General features: G+C 39.4%; 1 protein-coding gene across 7 annotated transcripts in view; it reads right to left on the reverse strand.

Moving 5' to 3' along the window:
- LOC122253933 (uncharacterized) overlaps positions 1-20,824 on the reverse strand; it is a 22,115-nt gene extending 1,291 nt beyond the window's left edge. Inside the window, exons 1-14 of one of the 7 annotated variants that reach the window (XM_043017369.2) lie at positions 20,346-20,466; positions 19,936-20,023; positions 18,262-18,374; positions 15,139-15,512; positions 11,123-12,220; positions 9,903-10,001; positions 9,415-9,539; positions 8,518-8,581; positions 7,990-8,130; positions 5,772-5,883; positions 4,920-5,063; positions 3,436-3,560; positions 2,017-2,192; positions 255-399 (exon numbers count right to left, since the gene is read on the reverse strand). In XM_043017369.2, the coding sequence (XP_042873303.2) occupies positions 255-399; positions 2,017-2,192; positions 3,436-3,560; positions 4,920-5,063; positions 5,772-5,883; positions 7,990-8,130; positions 8,518-8,581; positions 9,415-9,539; positions 9,903-10,001; positions 11,123-12,220; positions 15,139-15,512; positions 18,262-18,314 (2,656 nt within the window). In that variant the 5' untranslated portion in view covers positions 18,315-18,374; positions 19,936-20,023; positions 20,346-20,466. Of the gene's footprint in view, positions 1-254; positions 400-2,016; positions 2,193-3,435; positions 3,561-4,919; positions 5,064-5,771; positions 5,884-7,989; positions 8,131-8,517; positions 8,582-9,414; positions 9,540-9,902; positions 10,002-11,122; positions 12,221-15,138; positions 15,513-18,261; positions 18,375-19,935; positions 20,024-20,345; positions 20,640-20,801 lie in introns of those variants that run through there. The other 6 variants (XM_086542302.1, XM_086542303.1, XM_043017373.2 and 3 more) reach the window with 6 other exon arrangements.
- Between the last annotated feature and the right edge of the window lie 1,676 nt (positions 20,825-22,500).

Raw genomic sequence — 22,500 nt, forward strand, 5'->3', positions numbered from 1 at the left:
TCATTCAAGGGCCCGGTTGCCGGGTGGCACCATATGGTGCCAGTCATTTAATTGATTTAGGCCTAAGCGTTCGAAAGCCCCGGCATTGTGACATGCAAGGCTGGAATGCCCCCGTCGTGAGTGGGTTAATGGATAAAATACATTATCAAAACAAGTCAATAAAACTGAACCACACCTAATGCCTCCCCCTCAAAAGACTGTAAATAACAAGCAATCTCTCTCCCTAGCCACTGTACCTCCCTATAGCAACTCACCATACATATAGACGTTGCCACATTGCTTTGAGGTGAGATTCTCCAGTCCTTGTCCCTGTTCGCTGGAGTGCTCCCAGCCAGTTGGCCGAATCGACACCACCACTGAGTACCTTGGTTTTAGGGTCTCCACGTATGCCATCAGCTTCTGCAAGGAGAATGTATTTGAATTAGAATGTATGTTTCTCTTGTTCCAGACATCCTACTTTTGGGATCAGGCACCAATTTCCAGGATTGTGCTTTAACCCATTGGTCGCGGTATTAAAAAAAGGTCTTGCTGTAGAGTAGGATTTTACATGTCCTTGCATGGTGCCAACGCGTCTCTCGTCCGACCCTCTGCCTTTGCATCAAATCATGCCATCCGCTGCTAATGGGTTAATAATAATGATTAAATTGATAATGATGATAATAATAATACTACAACTACAGCTTCTGCTAATAAAAAATTAAGGTTAACAATGTCTATAGCAAAAGCAAAAATATAAGACAATATCTTATAAGCACATAAATAAAGAAAAGAAAAGAAAAAGTAAGAAAAGCCAGAACCATGAATTAAGACATAAACCTAAGCAGGTTGCCTGTTATTTAGTGAAAATAAATTATCCAGATAAATTTATATTATCAACGTCATTCAAAATGACAATATTAACCCATTCGCGCCAGATAACGTGCTGACAAGTTTCGTGGTTTTTGCGTCAGACACCAGTGATGAGATATTTGGGCAAGGTAGGCGCTCGGGTGAGCGAGCGGGCAGCCCAGGCTCGTGACTTGTGCGCCCAAAAGAGCGAAAACCCCGGCATTGCGACCATGCAAAACCGTAATCGCCCCGGAGTGAGTGGGTTAATAAAATGGTCAGATTAATATCAAGAAGATACTCTGACTTCCAGAAACATGGTCATAATTATTCATTACAATTATGATGAAATGATTTTTATGATCATAACTTACAATGCAAAAAATAACAATAAGGGTAGCAATATCATTAACCCTTTCCCGACGGGGCACTTGCTATGCGAAGACCCCTATGCCGGGCGACAGCAATATTGCATTGTAATCGTCACGGTGGCATGACGCCCTGGCATCGGGAGTTTGGCTGTGTCACACAAGTGTGACGCACCATTGTCATAGGGTTAACAATTAGGTTGTTCCACATATACTCAAACTGACATCTGTTTACAAAAAGAGCCCATATTTCAGAGGCAAATAACTGAAAAAATAAGAGACAAATTCTCACGAGAGATCCAATTTGAATGGGTACTGTTCATGGTTGCAGTACTGATTCATTGTTAAGATATTTGTCTTTGAAACCTTATACAAATCAACACAAACTCTTGGCAATTGTGGAGAGTGGATTGGTGCCTGATTTTTGGTGGCCTATTTCTTGGAAGCCTTGTAAAGTTGAAGCCTGTAATTTTACTAGCCTTCATTATTAATATAAAGATAGAATTAGTTAGTATTATCATATAATTATTATCATTACTGTATAACTCATACAACTATTACTCTCATCATCATCATCATTATAGTATTATCATTACTTACAACTAATAAGCAAGCCTTTGGAACAGACAAGTATTAGAAACCCAAAGGCTTCTGCAAGGAGTCAGTCAATACAATGTTAAAAATCAGTAAATTTGTAAATTTAGTGAAAGATAAAGAGAGAAACATGAATGAGAGAGAGAAAAAAAAACGACTGACTGACAAAAATACACACAAAAACAAACAAACAATGATTGTCCATGAACTGTGAAAGGGCATTTCTTACTCTGGGCTGCAGATCACTCATGGCCAGGACATGGACCCTGGCGCACAGCTTCTCTGAAGTCAGACGTGAACAAATTTCTTTGTCCTGAATGCACCGGAGAGTCCTCTGTTTGTCACTACTGGCCCATATTTTGCAGTCGAGAGCAGAAGCTATGGCTTTGAACACTCTCTCTTTGCCTAGAAAATTACAAGAGTTCAAAAATAAGGGAAAGATATTGAGAAGAAATCTGAAAAGCAAATATTCTAATATCTATGACCAGTTCTGACAGTCTAGCTCACAAGCAGTTCTAAAGTTAAAACCATGTCTCAAGACATCACCCAGGTCTGGGATATTTTCCGACCATGTGATAGGACATCAACTGGTACGAATGGGTTAACCCCTTCAACACGAGGATGCGTATACTGCATCCTCGCAGTGCTCTCATCAAACCTGAGGACGCGCATACTGCGTCATGGCTGAGTTCTGGTGGAATTGAGTTTTCTTTCATCCGGATACTGTACGAGATCTTTCAGAATAGAGGTCAGATATGATACGATATATTACTTGACTTTCATTATTATTACATAAGATGGGATTCGCTTATACCAGGGGAGGCATTGATGGGCCCTGCTAGCAATCATTTTATTATTCATTTATGGAACATTATGTAAAAATATAAAACTTATTATGATTAGTTTACCATACTACTCCAACTGTTTTCTTTAGTCATCTGAGTGAGGCCTCTCACCAAGGTCATTCTTTCCATCTTCCTCCCAACCCATGTAAATAACATGTCACATGCATATGGGGGAAGAGGTTAACTATGCATATTTTGATATATAACACATGATGATTATGTAGAGGTTTTGGTTTAAAACTTGTCATATTCAGTAGCGACGTTTAAAATTTGGCGCGCACCGGCAGCTCAGATACGGTGTGAGGGGCGTTTTCTACTGCCCGTAGTGAAGGGGTTAATGGAATCCCAATAAATATATCATGTAATTTTAACCCACTCACGACGGGGGCATTCTAGCCTTGAATGTCACAATACTGGGGCTTTCGAACGCTTAGGCCTAAATCAATTAAATGGCAGGCACAATACTGTGCCGCCCGGCCACTGGGCTTTTGAATGAGCGGTACAGTACTGTACCACCCGTCCAGAGAGGGTTAATGAATGAAATTGGTTTTCAGCTGGTTGAGTTTAAATTAAGGTGGTAATTTAAGTTAACCTGAGAAAAATCTGAAAGGATTTTTTTTTTTAAAAGGAATAGGGATTACTAACTGTGAGTGAATTCCTTTAGAAGATTTCACAGTCTTAGAGAAGCCACAAATTATGCTTTAGATTTCTTGAAAGTAAATAAGAACCCATCATAACACCATAAAGATATTTCATATACTTTACAAATAAGTATACACATATAAAATCAAAATATACATTACCGATTGAGTATGATCCAACAACGATGAGTGTCTTAGCATTGTCAGCAACGTGGCTTGTAGCAACAGACACACACTTCTCTATAACGTCTTCTTGCCTTGGAAAGTCATACACTGCATTGCAGTACCTAAACATAAACATAATAATATCTAATATTAGGATATGAAGAAATGAGAAGCAGCAGCAGCAACTTTGCCTGCATCCATTTTCTGTCAAATGAAGGAAGCTTGCTTTCAGGAAATGGGTGTGCTTGAGATTGTTTGTCTTTCCAAAGAAGTTGATTCAAGACTTGAGGGCAGCCTTATTTCACTCATGGATTTGGAGAACAAAACAAACCTCTATCTTACACTCTAAAAAGAAGTCAAGTAGAATCATTTGTGTGAGTGAGTGAGTGAGTGAGTGTGTGAGAGTGCGTGTGTAAGAGTGTGTGAGTGTGTGTGTAAGAGTGTGTGTAAGAGTGTGTAAGAGTGAGTTTGTGTGTGTGTATGTGTGTGAGTGTGTGTGTGTGTGTGTGTGTGTGTGTGTGTGTGTGTGTGTGTGTGTGTGTGTGTGTGTGTGTGTGTGTGTGTGTGTGTGTGTGTGTGTGTGTGTGTGTGTGTGTGTGTGTGTGTGTGTGAGTGAGTGAGTGAGTGAGTGAGTGAGTGAGTGAGTGTGTGTGTGTGTGTGTGAGTGAGTGGGTGGGTGGGTGAGTGAGTGAGTGAGTGAGTGAGTGAGTGAGTGAGTGAGTGTGTGTGTATGTGTGTGAGTGAGTGAGTGTGTGTGTGTGTGTGTGTGTGTGTGTGTGTGTGTGTGTGTGTGTGTGTGTGTGTGTGTGAGTGAGTGAGTGAGTGAGTGAGTGAGTGAGTGAGTGAGTGAGTGAGTGAGTGAGTGTGAGTGAGTGTGAGTGAGTGAGTGAGTGAGTGAGTGAGTGAGTGAGTGAGTGTGTGTGTGTGTGTGTGTGTGTGTGTGTGTGTGTGTGTGTGTGGGTGAGTGAGTGAGTGAGTGAGTGAGTGAGTGTGTGTGTGTGTGTGTGTGTGTATCGGAAGCCATACTGTTAACTCAAACCAATGTGGTGTTCACAGAACCAAACTAAAACCCAAGCTGCAGTACTACAGTGATCTTTCCAGTGATTATAGGAAGTCATGATAACCTGAGTCAAGCTCTTGCTGTGCCAAGATGTGTCTTTGTCTCTACTTAGACCCTTGGGGAAGCCTTGCTTTCTGCATCGCTTGCCGAAGGATGCTGCAGGGTTGTGATCTTTCAACAATGATGGAATTTTCCTTGATCACCCTCCTGTTTATTTTAAGAGTCCTCTATATAGTCAAGGAAGGATTCCATTTTCTCTTTCATTCATTTTATTTTTTGGTAAAGACCTATAATGGCAATTATTTGTCTAGAAACAATTCTGATAAAATAATATATGTAATCATTAGTACTAAATAGCATATTCCAATATCAAAATGTTGATTAAATAAATGCATCCAAATTATCAATCTGCTAAACATACGTGGTATCTAGATACAGCGTGTCAATGGAGCAGTTCCACAATGCTGGGTAGGATTCCATTTTTGGATGAGCTCGAAAATCTCCGACATGAAGTACTGTTGCTCCTGTTCGTAATTTAAACAGAAACATCACAGCTCCTGGACAGCTGCAACAAAAAGGAATTTATTAACAAAAAAGAAAAAAGAAAAGAGAGAGAGAGAGAGAGAAAAAAAAAAAAATCTTTGTAAACAGGCAAATGAATCTTATGTCAAAAATATCTAAAATCCTTGATTCTGAAACAATGCAAATGAAACTGAAATTCTTAGTCAACACTTTTCCAATTAAAATCCTATCAAAGTTCTAATGACAAATCACTGTTTTTCTAACTGCAGGTTGTTTGATTATAGCAATAACATCTAGGGTTGAAGAGTAAAATGCCCTTCATTCTGAGTGTTAACCCATTCGCGCTGGATGATGTGCTGACATGTCTCGTGGTTTTTGCGTCAGACGCCGGTGACGAGATATCTAGGCAAGGCCGGCGCTCGGGGTGAGCAAGCGGGCAGCCCAGGCTCGCAGCTTGTGCGCCTGAGAATCTCGAGGAGTTAGGCTTATGTGTTCGAAAATCCGAGCATTACCACCATTAAAAATTGGAATCGCCCCGGCGTGAATGGGTAGTAGTAGTAATAATAATAATAATAATAATAATAATAATAATAATAAAAAAAAACAGAAGCATACAAACTTGATATAATGTAAATCTCTGGTGATAAAAATCCTGAAAACTGATATAATCTATATTTTGGCAGATCCCATTATATGACTAGGAATATTATCTCAGAGCGAGACTGAAATTTCGGAAGTAAAAATGACTTACTGGTTGGCTTCCAGAAGAGTGACTTCCAAGCCACACACAACACGGGGTTCTTCCATAGGAAGAAAATGCAGATATTGCAGAGGGACACCTAGTCTTAAGTTGACAAGTCGTCCTGAAACCAGATTCCATTTTTAATCTTAACCCATTGGTCGCGGTATTAAAAAAAGGTGTATGCAGTAGGATGGTGGGTTTACATTGTCTGGCACGGTGCCATCTGCGTCTATGACTGCCTCTGCCTTGGCAGCAAATCATGCCACCTGCTGCTAATGGGTTAATAAGTGATGTGCAGAATGTATACATGGAACATCTAACACAAATAATTCTACAAAAATGATATAACGCTCTACTTCATATTAATCATGAATGTACAATAATATAAAAAAAATAAAGTTGATTTTGTCCTCTCATAAAGCTGATGTAGACCCTATAGCACTACTTTAGTGTATTACAACATTGCTAAACACTCTCAGATGGCAGATATAAGTCTCATAAGATATTAAAAATGGTAAACACAAAAATAACTCTAGCATTATAACAAATGAATGAAAGAGAAGGCAAAACTTCACTATACATCATGTGAAGCTCCCTTTCTCTAAAATAAAACCAATGTGGGGGGCCACATTGCCGGGCTGCCTCGTGCATATAGCCCGGGCGAAGGGACATCTTCACAAATCTCTCTGAACTGAACTGAACTGGGGGGGGGGCCACCGAGGTGGTACTAGTGTCCACACAGAGGACCAGTTGACTAAACCTATCCTTTGCATTGGGTTACGATGTGCATTTTCTACTAAGAACAGTATACATATGATATATTAGCAAAGTTATACTAATTAGCATTGCATAATAGGTCATCATCACTGAAGGAATAAATAGCTCATTATTTCAACAAAAGAAAAAATGCAGTACATAAGGGATCTGACTCTGTATAATTGCCTGTTGATGAAGTGTTAAGACATTGTATAAATGTGTTGGAATTTTGATATAAGACTTGAAATCCCTAGACCTACAAACTACATGTACTGCAACGCATGAAATTTGTAGTAGTTATCTGGTTAACCACTAACGGACAAGTGAACTTTAAGAGAAAACATGCGTAAACTATCTATCAATACTCAACAAAAAGCCAGAAAGTTATATCATTTAAAATCCTGTAATTTTATTTTAAACTGTATATTCCAAAATTACGAACAATTTTTTGTGTAAATTGAAGAGCAGATACAAGTGATTGTTTATTGCATTTCTGCATTCAAAAAAGTTGATGCACATACACCATCAAAAGTTCCTTTAACCCATTCGCGCCGGTTGACGTGCTGACACGTGGTCGAAAAAAGCCCCGGACCCGGGTGACGTCCTGGCACGTGCTACATTTTCGGCCCGCGCGCCGGGAGGCCAGTAGCGACGTGCTGAAACGTCCGCATTAGAATGATAGATTATTCTTAGTACAATTCGATTTTCATACTTGATTTGTCTTAGCTACTTTAGTTTATCCTTCTAAATAGTAGAAAATGGGATATAACGTAATACGCAATCTTGATTACGGCATGGTGATTTCTGTTTCTGATTCGTTGAATATGATGATCTGAGTCGAAAGACTATCGTAAAATCAATAGTAATTGGCCGAGGAATAAAAAAAAAAAAAAAAAAAATTATAAAACATCTTTTTGTTGCCCCACTAAAAGAAAATGACACTTGAAAAAACATTGTTGTTACTTGCATTCACTTGTATGCACATGTATGGTTGTTCATATTCTCTTTCTTTTCTTTTAGGAAGAAAAAAAAAATTGAAAAAAAAAACTATGTTTGTTACCTCACTAGAAGAATGCTTCCACTTCCCATTGGTATTACAACATAGGAGTAAAGAATATGGAAAAAGTTCAATAGAATAACACTAAAAAAACAGTGCTATAACATCTTTTTCGACTGATATACATCCTCTGAACATAGCACTACTTTCTACACATGATTACACTTTAGACGCAATCACGCAAACCATAAGGATAGGGTGGGTGAAAAACGCTCTGCGAGCGTCAGAGCGACCGCGCGCAGCGGGAAAACACCCCGGCACGAACGGTTGCGCGCTTGAAATCTTCCCGGCGTTATCGGGAGTAGGCGAAATTCCGCCCCGGCGTGAATGGGTTAATCAAGACTGGCTAAAAGCTAAAAGAAAATGAAATACCTTAAATTTTTGTATTGCTATAATAAAAAAGTAGTATCCAACCTGTTATTTCACTGCAGTAAATCGGTTGATTGAATTTCTTGGTGAGGCCTCTGTAATGGTCATAATGGAAGTGTGTGAGGAAGTAGGCCTTCACTCCATCCAAGACACCATAGCAAAATGCGTCCACAACAACATCTGTATCTGGAGAAAATTGTAATTGAAATAAATTAGTTACCTTATAAAAACTTCCCTTATATGTCATTTGAATCTTTCTGTGTATAAAGACCATGGAGAGAAATCAACTGAAATCACAGAACTAGCAGTGTGCAACCGAGTAAATAACCAATAGCACGGGACGACCTACCAGGGTTTTGGTTAATGCACAATATATAGAGATGAAATACACATACAACAGGTTTAATTTATGAATCTATCACTTTCACTCCGTATGATGAAATGGCTCTATATCAATAGCATATATCATTGCAAAGATCGATATTTCCTCCAAGATGTCAAACGAAATAATAATATTAGTTTTCTCTTTTAACAGTATTTCTGCATAAAACATCAAGTTTAGCTTTACCATACCTTGAATGTACTTGTAGAATGGACACTTTCTTTGCTGATAGTCTGGCTTGTCCTCTTGCAGCTGCTGAATCAAGCAATTTAAGAAAATCAAAACCTTGAGCGACATTTCTGTGAAATACTGAATAGTGAAGAATTTCCAGGCCATCTTAAGAGGGTTACCAAAGTTTCTGAAACATTTTTAGAGCATCTCCCTTATGATACTTTCATGCACTATTTACTATAGGTCACAAAAGCATGAGTACAAATTATGTGTGAAACATTACAGACCACAATGTGCAGGTCACTGAAATATTAGTATTGAGTGTAATGAAGGTCGTGAGCCACATATTAGTACCCACATTCATCAGAGGGACAATCAACTCAGTAGCCTTTCTAGGTGAGTCAGTGTGGCAAAACACATAAATAAACTAAAAGTGTAAGTGTCCTTTCACCCGTTCACGCTGGGGCTTCCATCATGATATGATAGGACTTCATCTGATGGGAGTGAATTATTTGCATAGAGTGATATCACATCACCCAGCACCCATGATATAAACAGTATTCCCTTAACTTCAAACACTACTACAAATAAAGATAAGGATATATGTGTGCAGAAAACAAAAAGAAAAGAGAAAGGGAACACACAATTATACCAAAGGCCTTTTTGCTTTGTTGCTTCTTCAGGATTCACCCAGTCAAAGCAATAAACTGAAATAGTCTTTGGTATAACTGCTTCCCTGCTGTACCTTTTGCTTTTTTGTAACAACCTATTCATCTTCAATCCTTTACAGCTCTTAACAAACAAACAAACAAACAAATTAATGTTCTGCTTTGTTTCAGATTGACACATCCTAATGCTATTACCAAAGTTGGAAAATGGCAACAATAATAACTGCACAGCAATAGAAAGTATCTAACCTGTGTTGAGGAAGAACTATTTGTTGAGTCAGACTTTTCACTGTTTCTCTGCATCCTGGACATCAGATCCTTCCAGCTGCTGGCAGCACCTTTGCCACCAAGTTTCTCTGGACTTTCTTTACATGCTGTGCAAGGGATAGACATATGGAGAAGGAACTGAAGTAGATAAAGTATGAGAATGAAAAATGTCAAAGCTGACCACAATTTTTAGCTGTTAAGTTGGAAAATGTATCTAAATAATTTCTTGAGTTTATATCTAGAATTTCATACAATTAAGTTTATAATTTATATCATATACACAGTATTACTTTGGACAAATCCAACTTAAAACCATTCTGTAGGAGAGTGAGGAATCGCAAAAGGGAGAGATTATTCTACTCTGAGTATCCATCATAAGACAGAGTCAGAAGAAATGAATAAATTGCTGTCTCCGTATTCTTCAAAATTTACCTTACTTATCACAGAACTCAAACCAACAATGGTCTTACCACATTTGCAACACAAGGAACATTTATTCTCTGGCTCTGCCTCGGGGCTCTTGTTGCTGCCTTTGGCTTGGAAGAAATTGAGGATGCTGGTCTGACCACCTACAAAGAAAGAAAGAAAAAATCAAAGAAAAAAAAGAAGAAAAGAAAAGAAAAGAAAAGAAAAGAAAAAAGAAAAATCTTCAACTAAAAAATACTTGACATGTTCACTTAGAAAACTATAGAAATGTTGCACAGATAAAAGCAAGAATTCTCTGCAGAAAAAATGGAGAAAGACATCATGAAACTAGATATGCCTGCTAAAATGACAATTACAACTTCTAAAAAAAATAATCTACTGATAGGAAAGATAACATAGATAACATTATCATATAGATAACACATAGGAAATTCCTCACCTTGAATACTTTGGGCCATATATTCAAATAAATAAAAACAGTTACATAACTAAATATATAAAGGGAGATAATGACCTTAACCAAAGGAATGACATTTCTGCTCCATATTGAGGATGCTGTTCATCTGACAAGGACATTATGGCCAGCACTTGCTACAAAAAATATGCTAAATCTTTTTTGGCACAATCAACATCAAATACAAATAACATAATGAAGTTCTCATACATCAAGATAAAGAATAGAAACGAAAAGAGGAAAAACAGAGTCAACAAACTCAAGGCACCTGCATCAGCTTTGGTACAATATTCATAACCTTTTTTTCTATCAGTAAGTCTTTTCTTAAAAAAGAATGCCAGACATGACATTCACCACTAGAACTTTAACCCTGGACCTAAAACCGGCCCTGCAACTTATAAGCTTACAAATATGGTAATGATATATATAAATAGAATCATATTACTAAGCTATTTCAATGGTCACTCTAGAATCTACTGTTCATCTAGGTGGTAAGGATAAGCTGGATTTGTGAAGCAGATGCTTCGCCGGGCTTATGCGCACTGAGGCGAGCCCGCCTGTATCAGCGTATGCTGACTTGTGAGAGAATGTGCCAACCCGTGTTGACTCGATCCGAGATTGGTTCAAACCCACTGTGCTGACCACCAGGCGACAGTGGAAACTCACAAGCCTGGTCGGGGCTCGATCTGCCGACCACGGGAACGTGAGGCCGGCACGCTATCCATTGCACTATCCTAGATACCTGACTATATAAAATATATAGAAGCTAATTACGTGCAAAACCCATGAACTATAGAGACATGTCCTTACCCTTTTTTGGTGACTTCTGAGAACCTTGCAAGTGGAAGTGAAGGTGTATGCAAGGCTTACATGAACCTTGATTTCTACATCTAACACCTTTCTTCTTCTCAGAAGCTGCTTCAGATTCAGGCTTCAGTCTTTTCTCTTGAGTTTTTTCTACTTTTTCAGAATCACCAAGATATTTTTCCATGGCTTGTTCAACCAAATTACTGAATATGTCATTCTCGTCACTGTCAATTTCCAAATCAACTGAAACATCACCTTTATTGTTTTCTATGCATGTTTTAGATCTTTCCTCATCCAGTTTCAAGTCTTCTGGACTCTTAGAAGTTCCAGGTATTACTGGCTCTTGCAGAGCCACATCATCTCCTGTGGAGAGTCTGATATCTTTTTGTCTCGAATCTTCTGGAGAGTTTAGAATTATAGGCATTGCTAGTTTGTCATTTCCCAAAAAGTTGTGCCCTTCACCTCTCTCTTCCACATCATTTATGCTTGGCATAGGTTGTAGTAATGACTCAGAGGGTGTGCTCGACATGCTGAATGTAGTTTCTGAATTCTCTACTGTATCTGTTCTGGAGACCTCAACATATGTAGCTTGGTTTGATTCTAAACTCAATCTTTCCTCCCCAAAATTTGTGCATTTATGTGGGGAATTATTTCTACTGAAGATAATTGTTTCTTTATCCCATTCAGCAAGCCCTTGTTCAGGGGTCATGGCAATATCAGGTACACTATTTCCAAAGAAGTCTTCATCACTGTACTTGTCCGGATTATCATCCTTGGAGGTTTTCTTGCCACTGCCCTCGCTGTCTTGGGAGAAGCTGAAGAGCTTTATGCTCTTTACAGAGGAAGGCTTACTGTTGGTGTCACTTTCATCATCTGAAATTAGGGACACTTCATGTATAGCTGAAGTCTGCTGACACATCAAATCACTATTGGGTATGATATTTTTTTCTTTACTGTTTTTGGGTCCTCCATCTATCTGGCTTCTGGAGAGCGAACTGTATATGCGCTCTTGTTCCGCTCTTTCTTTTGCAAGACTGCTGTGGCAGAAATTCCAGTAATGGAACTCTAGTATTGCACTGCACTCTATGCCCTTCTCACATTCTGGAAAAGTCAGTGAATTTATCAAACATTAATAATATTGGGAGGCAAAGTTATGAAAAGAGTCTGAAAATGATTACATAAAGTAGATTATAGCTTTTGTAAAATTAGTCAAAATTAAATTAGTCAGATATATTACACTATAAGGTGTATAACAAATCTCCCTGACCTGAAGTTGACCTTCTGCTGCCCTTAACCCATTCGCGACGGATGACGTGCTGACACGTTTCATGGTTTTTGCATCAGACGCCAGCAATGAGATATCTGGTCAAGGCTGGCGCTCGGGATGAGCGAGCGGACAGCCCAGGCTCACGGCTAGTGCGCACGAGAATCCTGAGGCGTTAGGCCTATGCGTTCAATTACCCCGGCATTGAGACCATTCAGAGCCGGAATCGCCCCAACGTGAGTGGGTTAAGTATAAGCCCAAGAGTGCAGTAATAAACCAATTAGACCACATGACCCAACTAGACCAACATTGTGGTCTAGTTGGTTTAATACTGGTTATACCTGAGGGTGGCAGAGGTTCGACTCCAGGTCAGGGAGGCATGTTAACCCATTCACGCCGGGGCCGTTCTGGCTTTGCGCGGTCGCAATACCGGGGTTCTTGAACGCATGAACCTAACGCCTTGAGATTCTCGGGCGCACAAGCCGCGAGCCTGGGTTGCCCACTCGCTCTACTTGAGCGCGCGGCTTCCCCTCATAGCTCGTCCAGGGCGTCTGACGCGAAAACCACAATACGTGCTATCACGTCAACCGGCTCCAATGGGTTAAACATCTTAATGTGGCATTACATTATTCCACCTTATTCTATCTATTTTCTCTCCAAACATTGGGAAAGCTTGGTAATCCCATTACAAGCTTATGAAAAAAAGAAAAAAAAAGAAAAAAAGAAAAAGAAAAAGAAGCAAAGAAGCAAGCTAAGAAGCAAGAAAAGATTAAGTACATAAGTAAACACATACACTACACTGACACTACACAACAAAGAAAATATGCACAGCCTTTCTGCTTCTTTGATGTTAGCCGTGAGGACCATGGTCCCAGATTCAACTCTGGAGGCCACCCATTTCAGGGCATTGCCCCCCATTTTGAAAAATTGAATAAATCACTGAGACTATTTACGAATTGAATTAATCATATAAATAACAAAACAAGATACATAAAATCCAGATAAATAACTTTGATAAAATAAACTACATTAACAGATGATAGTAAGAGTGGTGATAAGGTCATGATGTAATTTTCCTGAGATTGGATACCCCAGAGTTGGGGGAATGGGGACAGGAATGGCAAGAGAGAGATGGTAGCAGAAGGAAAGAGAGACAGGGTAATGCAGCTGACTGATCTGAAAATGTGTCCTAATACCCATTTCATACCACTACCTGTACGAGCTCACTGCACTCAGTACCCCCCCTAATGATAGACAGCTAGTCATGCCACTGTGTACCTTGTCATTTTTATTGTCTAAATCAAAGTTAAAAAGGAAAGATAAGAAAACTAGCTAAATAATTTTTGTAACTACAGTATAGGCACTTTCTTTACTTTTCAGAGACATTTCAATAAAAACTAGCTACATGAACTTACACCTTCATTATATTAACCCTTCCAGGAAAGGTCACATCTTAAGATGTACTGCCTTGGGTTTTTTCTGTCATTTTCAAGACTTATAGTATAAAATATAACATATAAGCATTTATTTTGATGCCCTAGTTTCACAACTAAAGGAACAGATAGCATGTAGTTTTCAACAAAACAAAAAATACAGTACAATAGTAATTACAACCCATGAAAAATGTCCATCTTGGAGGGTTTAACCTGGCTGTTTTCAATTCAGACTTTAAAAGCATACATTAAGTGATAGACAACATAAAAAACATTAGTAATTCTTGCAAAACTAACAAAATTCTAAAAGGTAAATACACATGTCCAGTAGGTATAAACATAAGTGAGCATATATATGCACATGCATAAACACTCACAGATCAGAAAAAAAAAGAAAAAAAAGAAAAAAGAAATGATACATAAAGCAGAAAACTTAACATGAAAAAAGGCAAACAGCAAACCTGTATCCCACTGGTCTGGATCATTACTTATACAAATCACTCACTGTCTCATCTTCTAATAAATATGTTTTGTGTATAGTGGGTTTATCTGCTATCAACATCCATCAACACGAAAGAGTGTTTTGCAAGTCACAAATTACTGTGCTCTGTCCCTACAGAGGGATACTTTGAATGGAGTAATTTATACTGCTGTGTTATTTGCATTGCCACAAATCCAATATTATGAAATGATTTGCATATTTGAATGCTTCAAAGATAAGAATATGCAGTCACCAGTTGTATAAGAGGGGGATATGTGAATGCACTACTCACCCTGCCATAGTCATAGCCATGTGACAAACTGCTTTGACAAATCGGAGGCTTTGAAGCTTGAGATCTGCAGTCACCAGCTATTTAATGGGGGAGATTCATTATTTACATGCATGTATGTATGTGAGAGAGAGAGAGAGAGAGAGAGAGAGAGAGAGAGAGAGAGAGAGAGAGAGAGAGAGAGAGAGAGAGAGAGAGAGAGAGAGAGTGTGTGAGTGTGTGTGTGTGTGTGTGTGTGTGTGTGTGTGTGTGTGTGTGTGTGTGTGTGTGTGTGTGTGTGTGTGTGTGTGTGTGTGTGTGTGTGTGCGTGCATGTGCGTAGGTGTGCCTGTGCATGTGGGTATGTGTATATGTGTGTTTGCATGTCTGTGTGCGTGTGCGTGTGTGTGTGTGTGTGTACATGTTTGTGCATGCATGTGTGTGTGTACATATTTGTGCATGCATGTGTGTGTGTGTGTGTGTACATGTTTGTGTGTGTGTGTATGTACATGTTTGTGCATGTGCATACCTGTGTATGTGTTCAACATGCAATACAACCTTGCTCTTTCCTAACCTGGTTTGCCAGATATGTCTCTGTCGAGGCATTTGTTTGTGTGTAATTCGTGAGACTTGTCCATGCTGTCGTAGATGTGCCATGGCATCTGGCATAAAGGACAAGCTATATCCCCCTCCTGCTTTACTTTCTTGCCCATTTGGCTGCTTCCTGCGACAAGCTTGACCTCCGAAGTTTTTCTTTTGGATGACCCAGGCTTTGGGGCTTTGCTGTTGGGCTGGACCGCACTCTTTTTGCTCTTGCTGACGGATATGCTGTTGGGGACCTTGAAGCTACTACCTTTGTTCTTATAGTGAGAGGTATTCTGGGAGAGGGACAGTCTGCTCGGCTTCCTCTCTGTCCTCGATTCCGAGAGCGAGTTGTTCGACTGAGATCTGATGATTAAAAAAAAAAAAAAAAAAAAAGTAAACAAAATTGATCCAAATAATAATAATAATCATAAGTAAATGGTAATATTACTCCTGTAATACACGAGCACTTCCAGACATACAGGAGAATTAACCCATTTGTACCGGGCCGATTATTTGCCTAATGTTGCTCCCACTGTGAAGATAACAAGCACATGCAGCCTCCATGTGCTAGATCTATCATGGTGCGAAACCATGCTACACTTCTCAGAGCACCCTACACCTGCCCAATTTTACGGGATGCTGTGAGGCCTTTTTTTATATATTTATATTTATTTTATAAGTCAATAACAATGTGTCTATAGAAATGCAAGTGCAATGAGTATAAACAAAGTAACTATTTAAAACATGTCTTTAGAGGGAGACATCATGATGCGATAGGACGTCATCTTGCTGGAGTGAAATATTCTCATGACATGATAGCACATAATCTGGCATGAATGGGTTAAGAAATATAAATGAAGTCACTTCTAAATTGATTTCATGTATGAAACAAGGATTCCAGTATGTAAAAACCTTAAAAGAATAATAAAAAGAAAATGAATTAGTATCAAGAAAATTGATAATTATTAGAAAGAAAGGAAGAAGAAAAAAAAAAAAAAAAAAGAATAGACAAAAACAAGCAAACTATAAAAGATGAGGAAAATAAACACTTTTAAGTAATCACCTTTGCAATCTTGATTGACTACATATAATAAGCAGTAATCAAAATGGTAACTGTAAAATGGCAAAGAATTATAATCGATTCAATAACATGACACTTATTCAAATATCATGAATTCCTTTGATGATGATACCACCTAGGTACACCTCAGGGAAGTAAGTGACAGGTGTTCCTTATAATTTTTTTCCCCATTTTCTTTTCCACTGAGTATAATCCACTCTTTTCTTAATTCTATCTTTTTTTAGGGAAACCAGTGTGAAATGTCCCTTCATTTACAACTGACTACTGGACAATAGCATTGTAATGCCTATGGGCCAGGGAGTCAGCTGAGACACTTCTCTCACTTTCTATTTACCCAGTGAGTTACAAGAATAAAGTGCTCTCAACTCAGATTAGACTACTGATACATCTTGAACTGCATTCCTGGAACATGTGCAGGGATAATGCTTACTGGAACTGAAGTAATAAGCCCTTATATCTTGACTGGAATGAGACTTAAAATTTACTAAGAAGCATTCCTGTGTAACATCAAGGGAAGATATAAAGACTTTTGCTAAACTGAAATAGCACGAGGCCAAAAACATTTGCTTAAGGATAGCTGCTTTTTACTCTTGGTTGTGTCAAAAGAAATTATTTTTCTGACTTTTAAATGAAACTTATAACCATCCAAAATGAAGAGGTAGGGAAGAGGAAGGAAACTTGTGCTTTTGACAGTGAGTGCCATTGCGATGTGCCATCCCTCTATAGAGATAGTGCTTGCTAGAGACTGTAGATGGGTGCCGCTAGAAGAAAGTGGTGCCATCTAGGTTTTGGAAGTGAGTTGAACCCATTTTGCTTATTTAAATGAAGTCACTCAAAACTCAACATTCAATATCTTCCCAGCAGCTCAACACATCAGCAAAAGAGAAGAGATTGAGAGAGAGAGAGAGAGAGAGAGAGAGAGAGAGAGAGAGAGAGAGAGAGAGAGAGAGAGAGAGAGAGAGAGAGAGAGAGAGAGAGAGAGAGAGAGAGAGAAAGAGAGAGAGAACTATTCTTGTCATCCTATAAAACCCCAATACTTCCTTTACACTGTGTAACCCCTTGCCCCCCCTCCTCTTTACACACTCACACATACACAAAAAATATATGTCATTAATTTTAATATTTGATATGAAATTATTTTGCTTACATTCTATAATAAAAATAAGAATGATGATAAGAAAAAAAATACTATAGTAAAATAATAATAATAATAATTACACAAATAAACTAATAATTGTAATAATAATAAGAAGAATAAACAAATAAATAATAATAGTAATAGTAGTAGTAGTAGTAGTAATAATCATCATCATGTTCACTGCACTATTTAATCCCAATAATCTGATCTACATGAAAAAGAACAAAAGAAAAAATTGTGAAAATGTATCTAATAAAAAAAAAGGAAATTACACAGGTACTTCATTACTCTTTACCAAACAAAACTAGAATGGAAGCTACCAAACAAACTACTATTTTTCATACTCAAGGAAACATGTTAACAAAAGCATTAAAAAGTCTCTGCCAAAAAACTACAAGACAAGGGGACCAGAAAACTTTCTTTTTTTCTGTTAAGAGGAAAGATCCAAATTACTCAAACTAATTTCAAGGAGCGGGAAATGCTTGGTTATAAAATCAGACCTAAATTAACCATTACCCATTAAAAACATGCATGCATCACAGCTCAATTCCCGATGCCGGGGAGTCATGCCAGTGTGACGTTTCAAATGCAATATTGCAATGGCCCGGCGTAGGGGTTTTCGCGTAGCGCGTGCCCCGTCGGGAAAGGGTTAATGCACTAGGGTAAGAGAGAACCACAGAGCCAAAGAATAATATGTGTACTACTACAGCAGTATCAAATCATAAAGAATTTATGATATAGAGAATGGGCAACATAGAATATTTGAAGAACAAAGTTTTTCATCTATGCACCCCATTAAGTCATCTAACTCCTGTGACATGTTGAAAGGGTACCATACCATTATGCTTTAAAGTATCACTTCCTTTACTCTAGCATACATAACTCATTGCTACCTGCATCTCTGGAGGGGAGTGAGAGTGAAAATGTCCTCTTCCTCATCACTCATTCTTCCTCAGTGAACAAGGAAGAGGCAGCGGAATGGTGAATTTTCTACAAACACTCCATCCTGCAAAGGAAAATCAAAATGAGATTATTCTTTCCATAGTCTACTATGAAATGAGAATGATTACCCAATGCACATATTACACATATACTGGTATAAGGATAAGAAAAAGAAAGGTTAAAAGAGAGACAGGAGGAGGAGGAGGAGGAGGAGGAGGAGGAGGAGGAGGAGGAGGAGGAGGAGGAGGAGGAGGAGGGAGAGGTCGAGAGAGAGACAGGGGAGAGTGAAAGAGAGAAAGAAAGAGATAAGAAAGAATAAAAGAGAGAAAACAAGAGAGAGACAGGAAAGAGTAAATGAGAGAGAGAGAAACCAGAGAAAGTGAAAGAGAGAAAGTGAGAAATAGAGAGAGAGAGAGAGGAAAGAGTGAAAGAGAGAGAGAAAGAGAGAGCGTCAGGAGAGAGTGAAAGAGAGAAATAGAGAGAGAGAGAGAGAGAGAGAGAGAGAGAGAGAGAGAGAGAGAGAGAGAGAGAGAGAGAGAGAGAGAGAGAGAGAGAGAGAGAGAGAGAGAGAGAGAGAGAGAGAGGAAAGAGTGGAAGAGAGAGAGAAAGAGAGAGCAACAGGAGAGAGTAAAAGAGAGAAATAGAGACAGAGATGAAAGAGTGAAAGAGAGAGAAAGAGAAAGCAACAGGAGAGAGTGAAAGAGAGAAGAGATAGACAGGAAAGAGTGAAAGACAGAGAGAGAAAGAGAGAGAAACAGGAGGGGGGAAGGGGGGGGGTGAGGGTGAGGGGGGAGGGAGAGAGAGAATGAGAGAGAGAGAGGAGGGGGAGGTTGGGGGGGTGGGGAGAGAGAGAGAAGAGAGAGAAGAGAAGAGAAGAGAAGAGAAGAGAAGAGAAGAGAAGAGAAGAGAAGAGAAGAGAAGAGAAGAGAAGAGAAGAGAAGAGAAGAGAAGAGAAGAGAAGAGAAGAGAAGAGAAGAGAAGAGAAGAGAAGAGAGAAAAGAGAGAGAGAGAGAGAGAGAGAGAAAAAAGAGAGAGAGAGAAAAGAGAGAGAGAGAAAAGAGAGAGAGAAAAAAGAGAGAGAGAGAAAAGAGAGAGAGAAAAGAGAGAAAGAAAAGAGAGAGAAAAGAGAGATATAGAGAAAGAGAGCGAGAGAAGGGGGGGCAAAGGAAGAGGTTTAGAGAGAAGTCAAGAGATAGAGAGAGAAATTGAAAAGGATTTTATTTGAAATAAAGTTTTATGTTATAATTTGTAACATGAATTCCCAAGTTTTAAAGTGCTCTTCAGTATGTAAGGAAATTACAACACCATTCTATGCTTTATCTTATCAAGTATGTAGTGGAGGCTTGTTGGCCTTTATCAGAGCACCAATGGTGTGGTCCACAATGAGCACAAGATATGTCTGGCAGATTCAGTCACTGGTTGTAGTATTACACAAATCTTTTGAAAAGGGATAAAAAGGTTCAACTACTTGTAAGAAAACATGTAAATCTAACATGAAAGATCCATGTGAAACTCTGACCCGTGATGGTATCCTTCAATCTGCATGAAACCTGACAGAATAAGGCACATTGTCAAGCAATTGATTTTGCACTCCCATTCATGACCAACAGACCTTCACAACTTACAATCTGACAAGAAAGAGAGGTGTACAAGCTTCCAAAATGAGTTGGGTGGAAGTCTGTTCACCTTTGCCAGCGCGCCGACTGGCAGAGCCTGTCTTTTAAATATTTGTCTTCAATGAGATAGAGTAATGAAGAATAAATATTGTCATTGTCAAGCTTGGGAACTTTATTCTAATAAAACGAAAGCTCTTTTATGCATATAGCTATGTACATCTAGACGGACCAGCTAATTTGAGGTACTGAGGAACAATGTGAAATTAGTTCACTGCTTATTTAATTAAAACACCTTTGGACGTTGTCAGGGGACTTCAATTAAGGCTCGTCTAAATATAACCTGCGTTAGTTATTAGCTGTTATCTCGGGAAGATAATATATGTAGGCTTTACTAAATGGTCATAACGAACGGGACTTACGTGAACTCGGAGCGAAAGGAACAGACAGACACAAAATAAAAGAAATGTAGGATCACAGAGACGCTTCAGACACAGAAATATCACATATGAACCGTCCCAACTTAATCCAAAGCTCTACATTATTCGAGGTGATGGGGTTAAGGCGGTCGAAGATCAGACACAACTGAATCAGACGCGAACGATACAGGAATACCGACCCCCCCCCCCTCACCAAGCACTCCCCCCCCCCCCACGCCGCCCCCGTTAGCTGGCGGTCACGGGTCCCGCCGCGCCGCCCACGGAGAGTAACCATGTGTAATAGTTTCCCTCAAAGCCCTCTTTTTAATTCATCTTGAACACGAGCAGCTATAACTAACTACAAAGAGTTGGCTTGTTGAGTCGAAATATTATGGCAGCAAATAATACGAAAATAAAATCGTGGAAGCCACAGGGCGTACTCATACACGTATCGCTCACCCTCCACGACTCCCGTTTCCCAGCGTATAGGGTCGTCAAGCACGGCAAACACGTGAGCAAGTGTGAGCTCCCCTGGGGTAGGGCCAGGAGGAAGGGGGGGGGGGTGACCCCACCTACAGGATGAACACCCAGGAACCATTTGGTCATCCCTCCCCGGAGAATCCGCCGCTGGAAGGCCACCTCAACTGCGGGGATGTTCCAGGGAAGGAGGAAGGAAGGAGGAAGGGCCCACGGCAAGGCGGTTCCTCTTGCGGGGGCGGGAAGAGGCGGTTCCTCAGAGCTGGATGAAGAGGAGACAGGGTGTCATACACATCAGAGAGACAAGAGGAGTCATTTTAAGATCAGAGGAGCAGGGGGCGCGTGTGGCCATAGCTAGGCTGGCCGGCGTCCTGTAGCCGTGCTCCTTCCGTGACACCACTCCTAATTTTAGACATTTTTTGTTTAATAAAAATAAAGTAGCACTTAATGTTACGCACTACACATAGGGTATCTTGAGATATGAGCTACAAAAAATAAGTTTGAATATATATATATATATATATTTCTACTTTGATAGCAAAGAAATGCCTTTTAATTTTTCACGTACCACTTGTACTCGCTGAATAAATAATTACCCTTTTTAAAAAACGCTTAATGCCTTTTAACCACCCATTTTTTGCGAAACTTGTACCTATAAAATCGACTGAACGGAAGGAAACACGTCATACAGGAATATATTTTCTTTTAAGAAAGTTTGACAAGAAAAAAAACTGCATCAAAATCTCACTTAAACACATTACATACCTTCCAAACCTTCCCTGAGGTTTCAGCAAAAGTGTTTACCAAAGTGTTTACCAAAGAGGGACCCAGCATCCATTAAGGCTTTATTTATTGCCGTCCGCCGGCGGATTGCTTTCAAATACCTTTTCAATACAACACGGCATGAACGGGGCCCCAGTAGACCCTTTAGACCATCTAATGGAGTATTTTCGACTTTTCCAAAAGTACGCTCTCGGACTTTCCAATGGTGGTCCTTCGTCCCTCTTAATTTCATTTCCCTTCTTTCTCAGGTACCCCTCGGTCCTTCTAAAGGTGCCCCGTCGGCCTTACCAGTGGTGCCCTTTTGCCCCTCCAATGTTGCCCCGCGGCCTTTCGAAAGGTGATGTTACACCTGTAATACCGTCAGGTGAACCATACACTATCCATTGAATGGTCAACCGCTTAAAGGTAAATGAATTCCAAAAAGGTTAACCGGTTTTAAAGGTAAACGAAATTAGATGAAACTAGATGTATCGTGGTTCAAACATTCATCTTAATGGCATGTAGCTTATCATGTCTAAGTCATCTAATACCTGGCAAGCCTAATGGAAATAGCAATTGGAACATGCTAACAATTCAAGACAAATGAAAATGAAAAGATCTCCTTGACGGCCTGTTTATAATCATCTCTTTTTCGGTCTACTGTTTACGGCAAAAATTCGATGAATTTACGTATTCTTGTAATGGCCATGTTATTTTTTTTATCTGACAACGACAGAAATTCAGAGTTAAAGGAATATCCATTAACAATGGACAACTAAAAGAACCTATAACTAAACCTAACCCAAACTCTCGTAAGAAAACATACATGTTATATCACAAGTGGCCCTCCCTCACCGTTGCCACTGATTTCTCAGTGGAGAGTTACTCTTCACAAGTCAACCTGTACGCACTGCTGAAG

The sequence above is a fragment of the Penaeus japonicus genome, unplaced genomic scaffold (assembly GCF_977035675.1).
Source record: "Penaeus japonicus unplaced genomic scaffold, GWHDUDI00000001_assembly GWHDUDI00000012, whole genome shotgun sequence".
Classification (NCBI taxonomy): domain Eukaryota; kingdom Metazoa; phylum Arthropoda; class Malacostraca; order Decapoda; family Penaeidae; genus Penaeus; species Penaeus japonicus.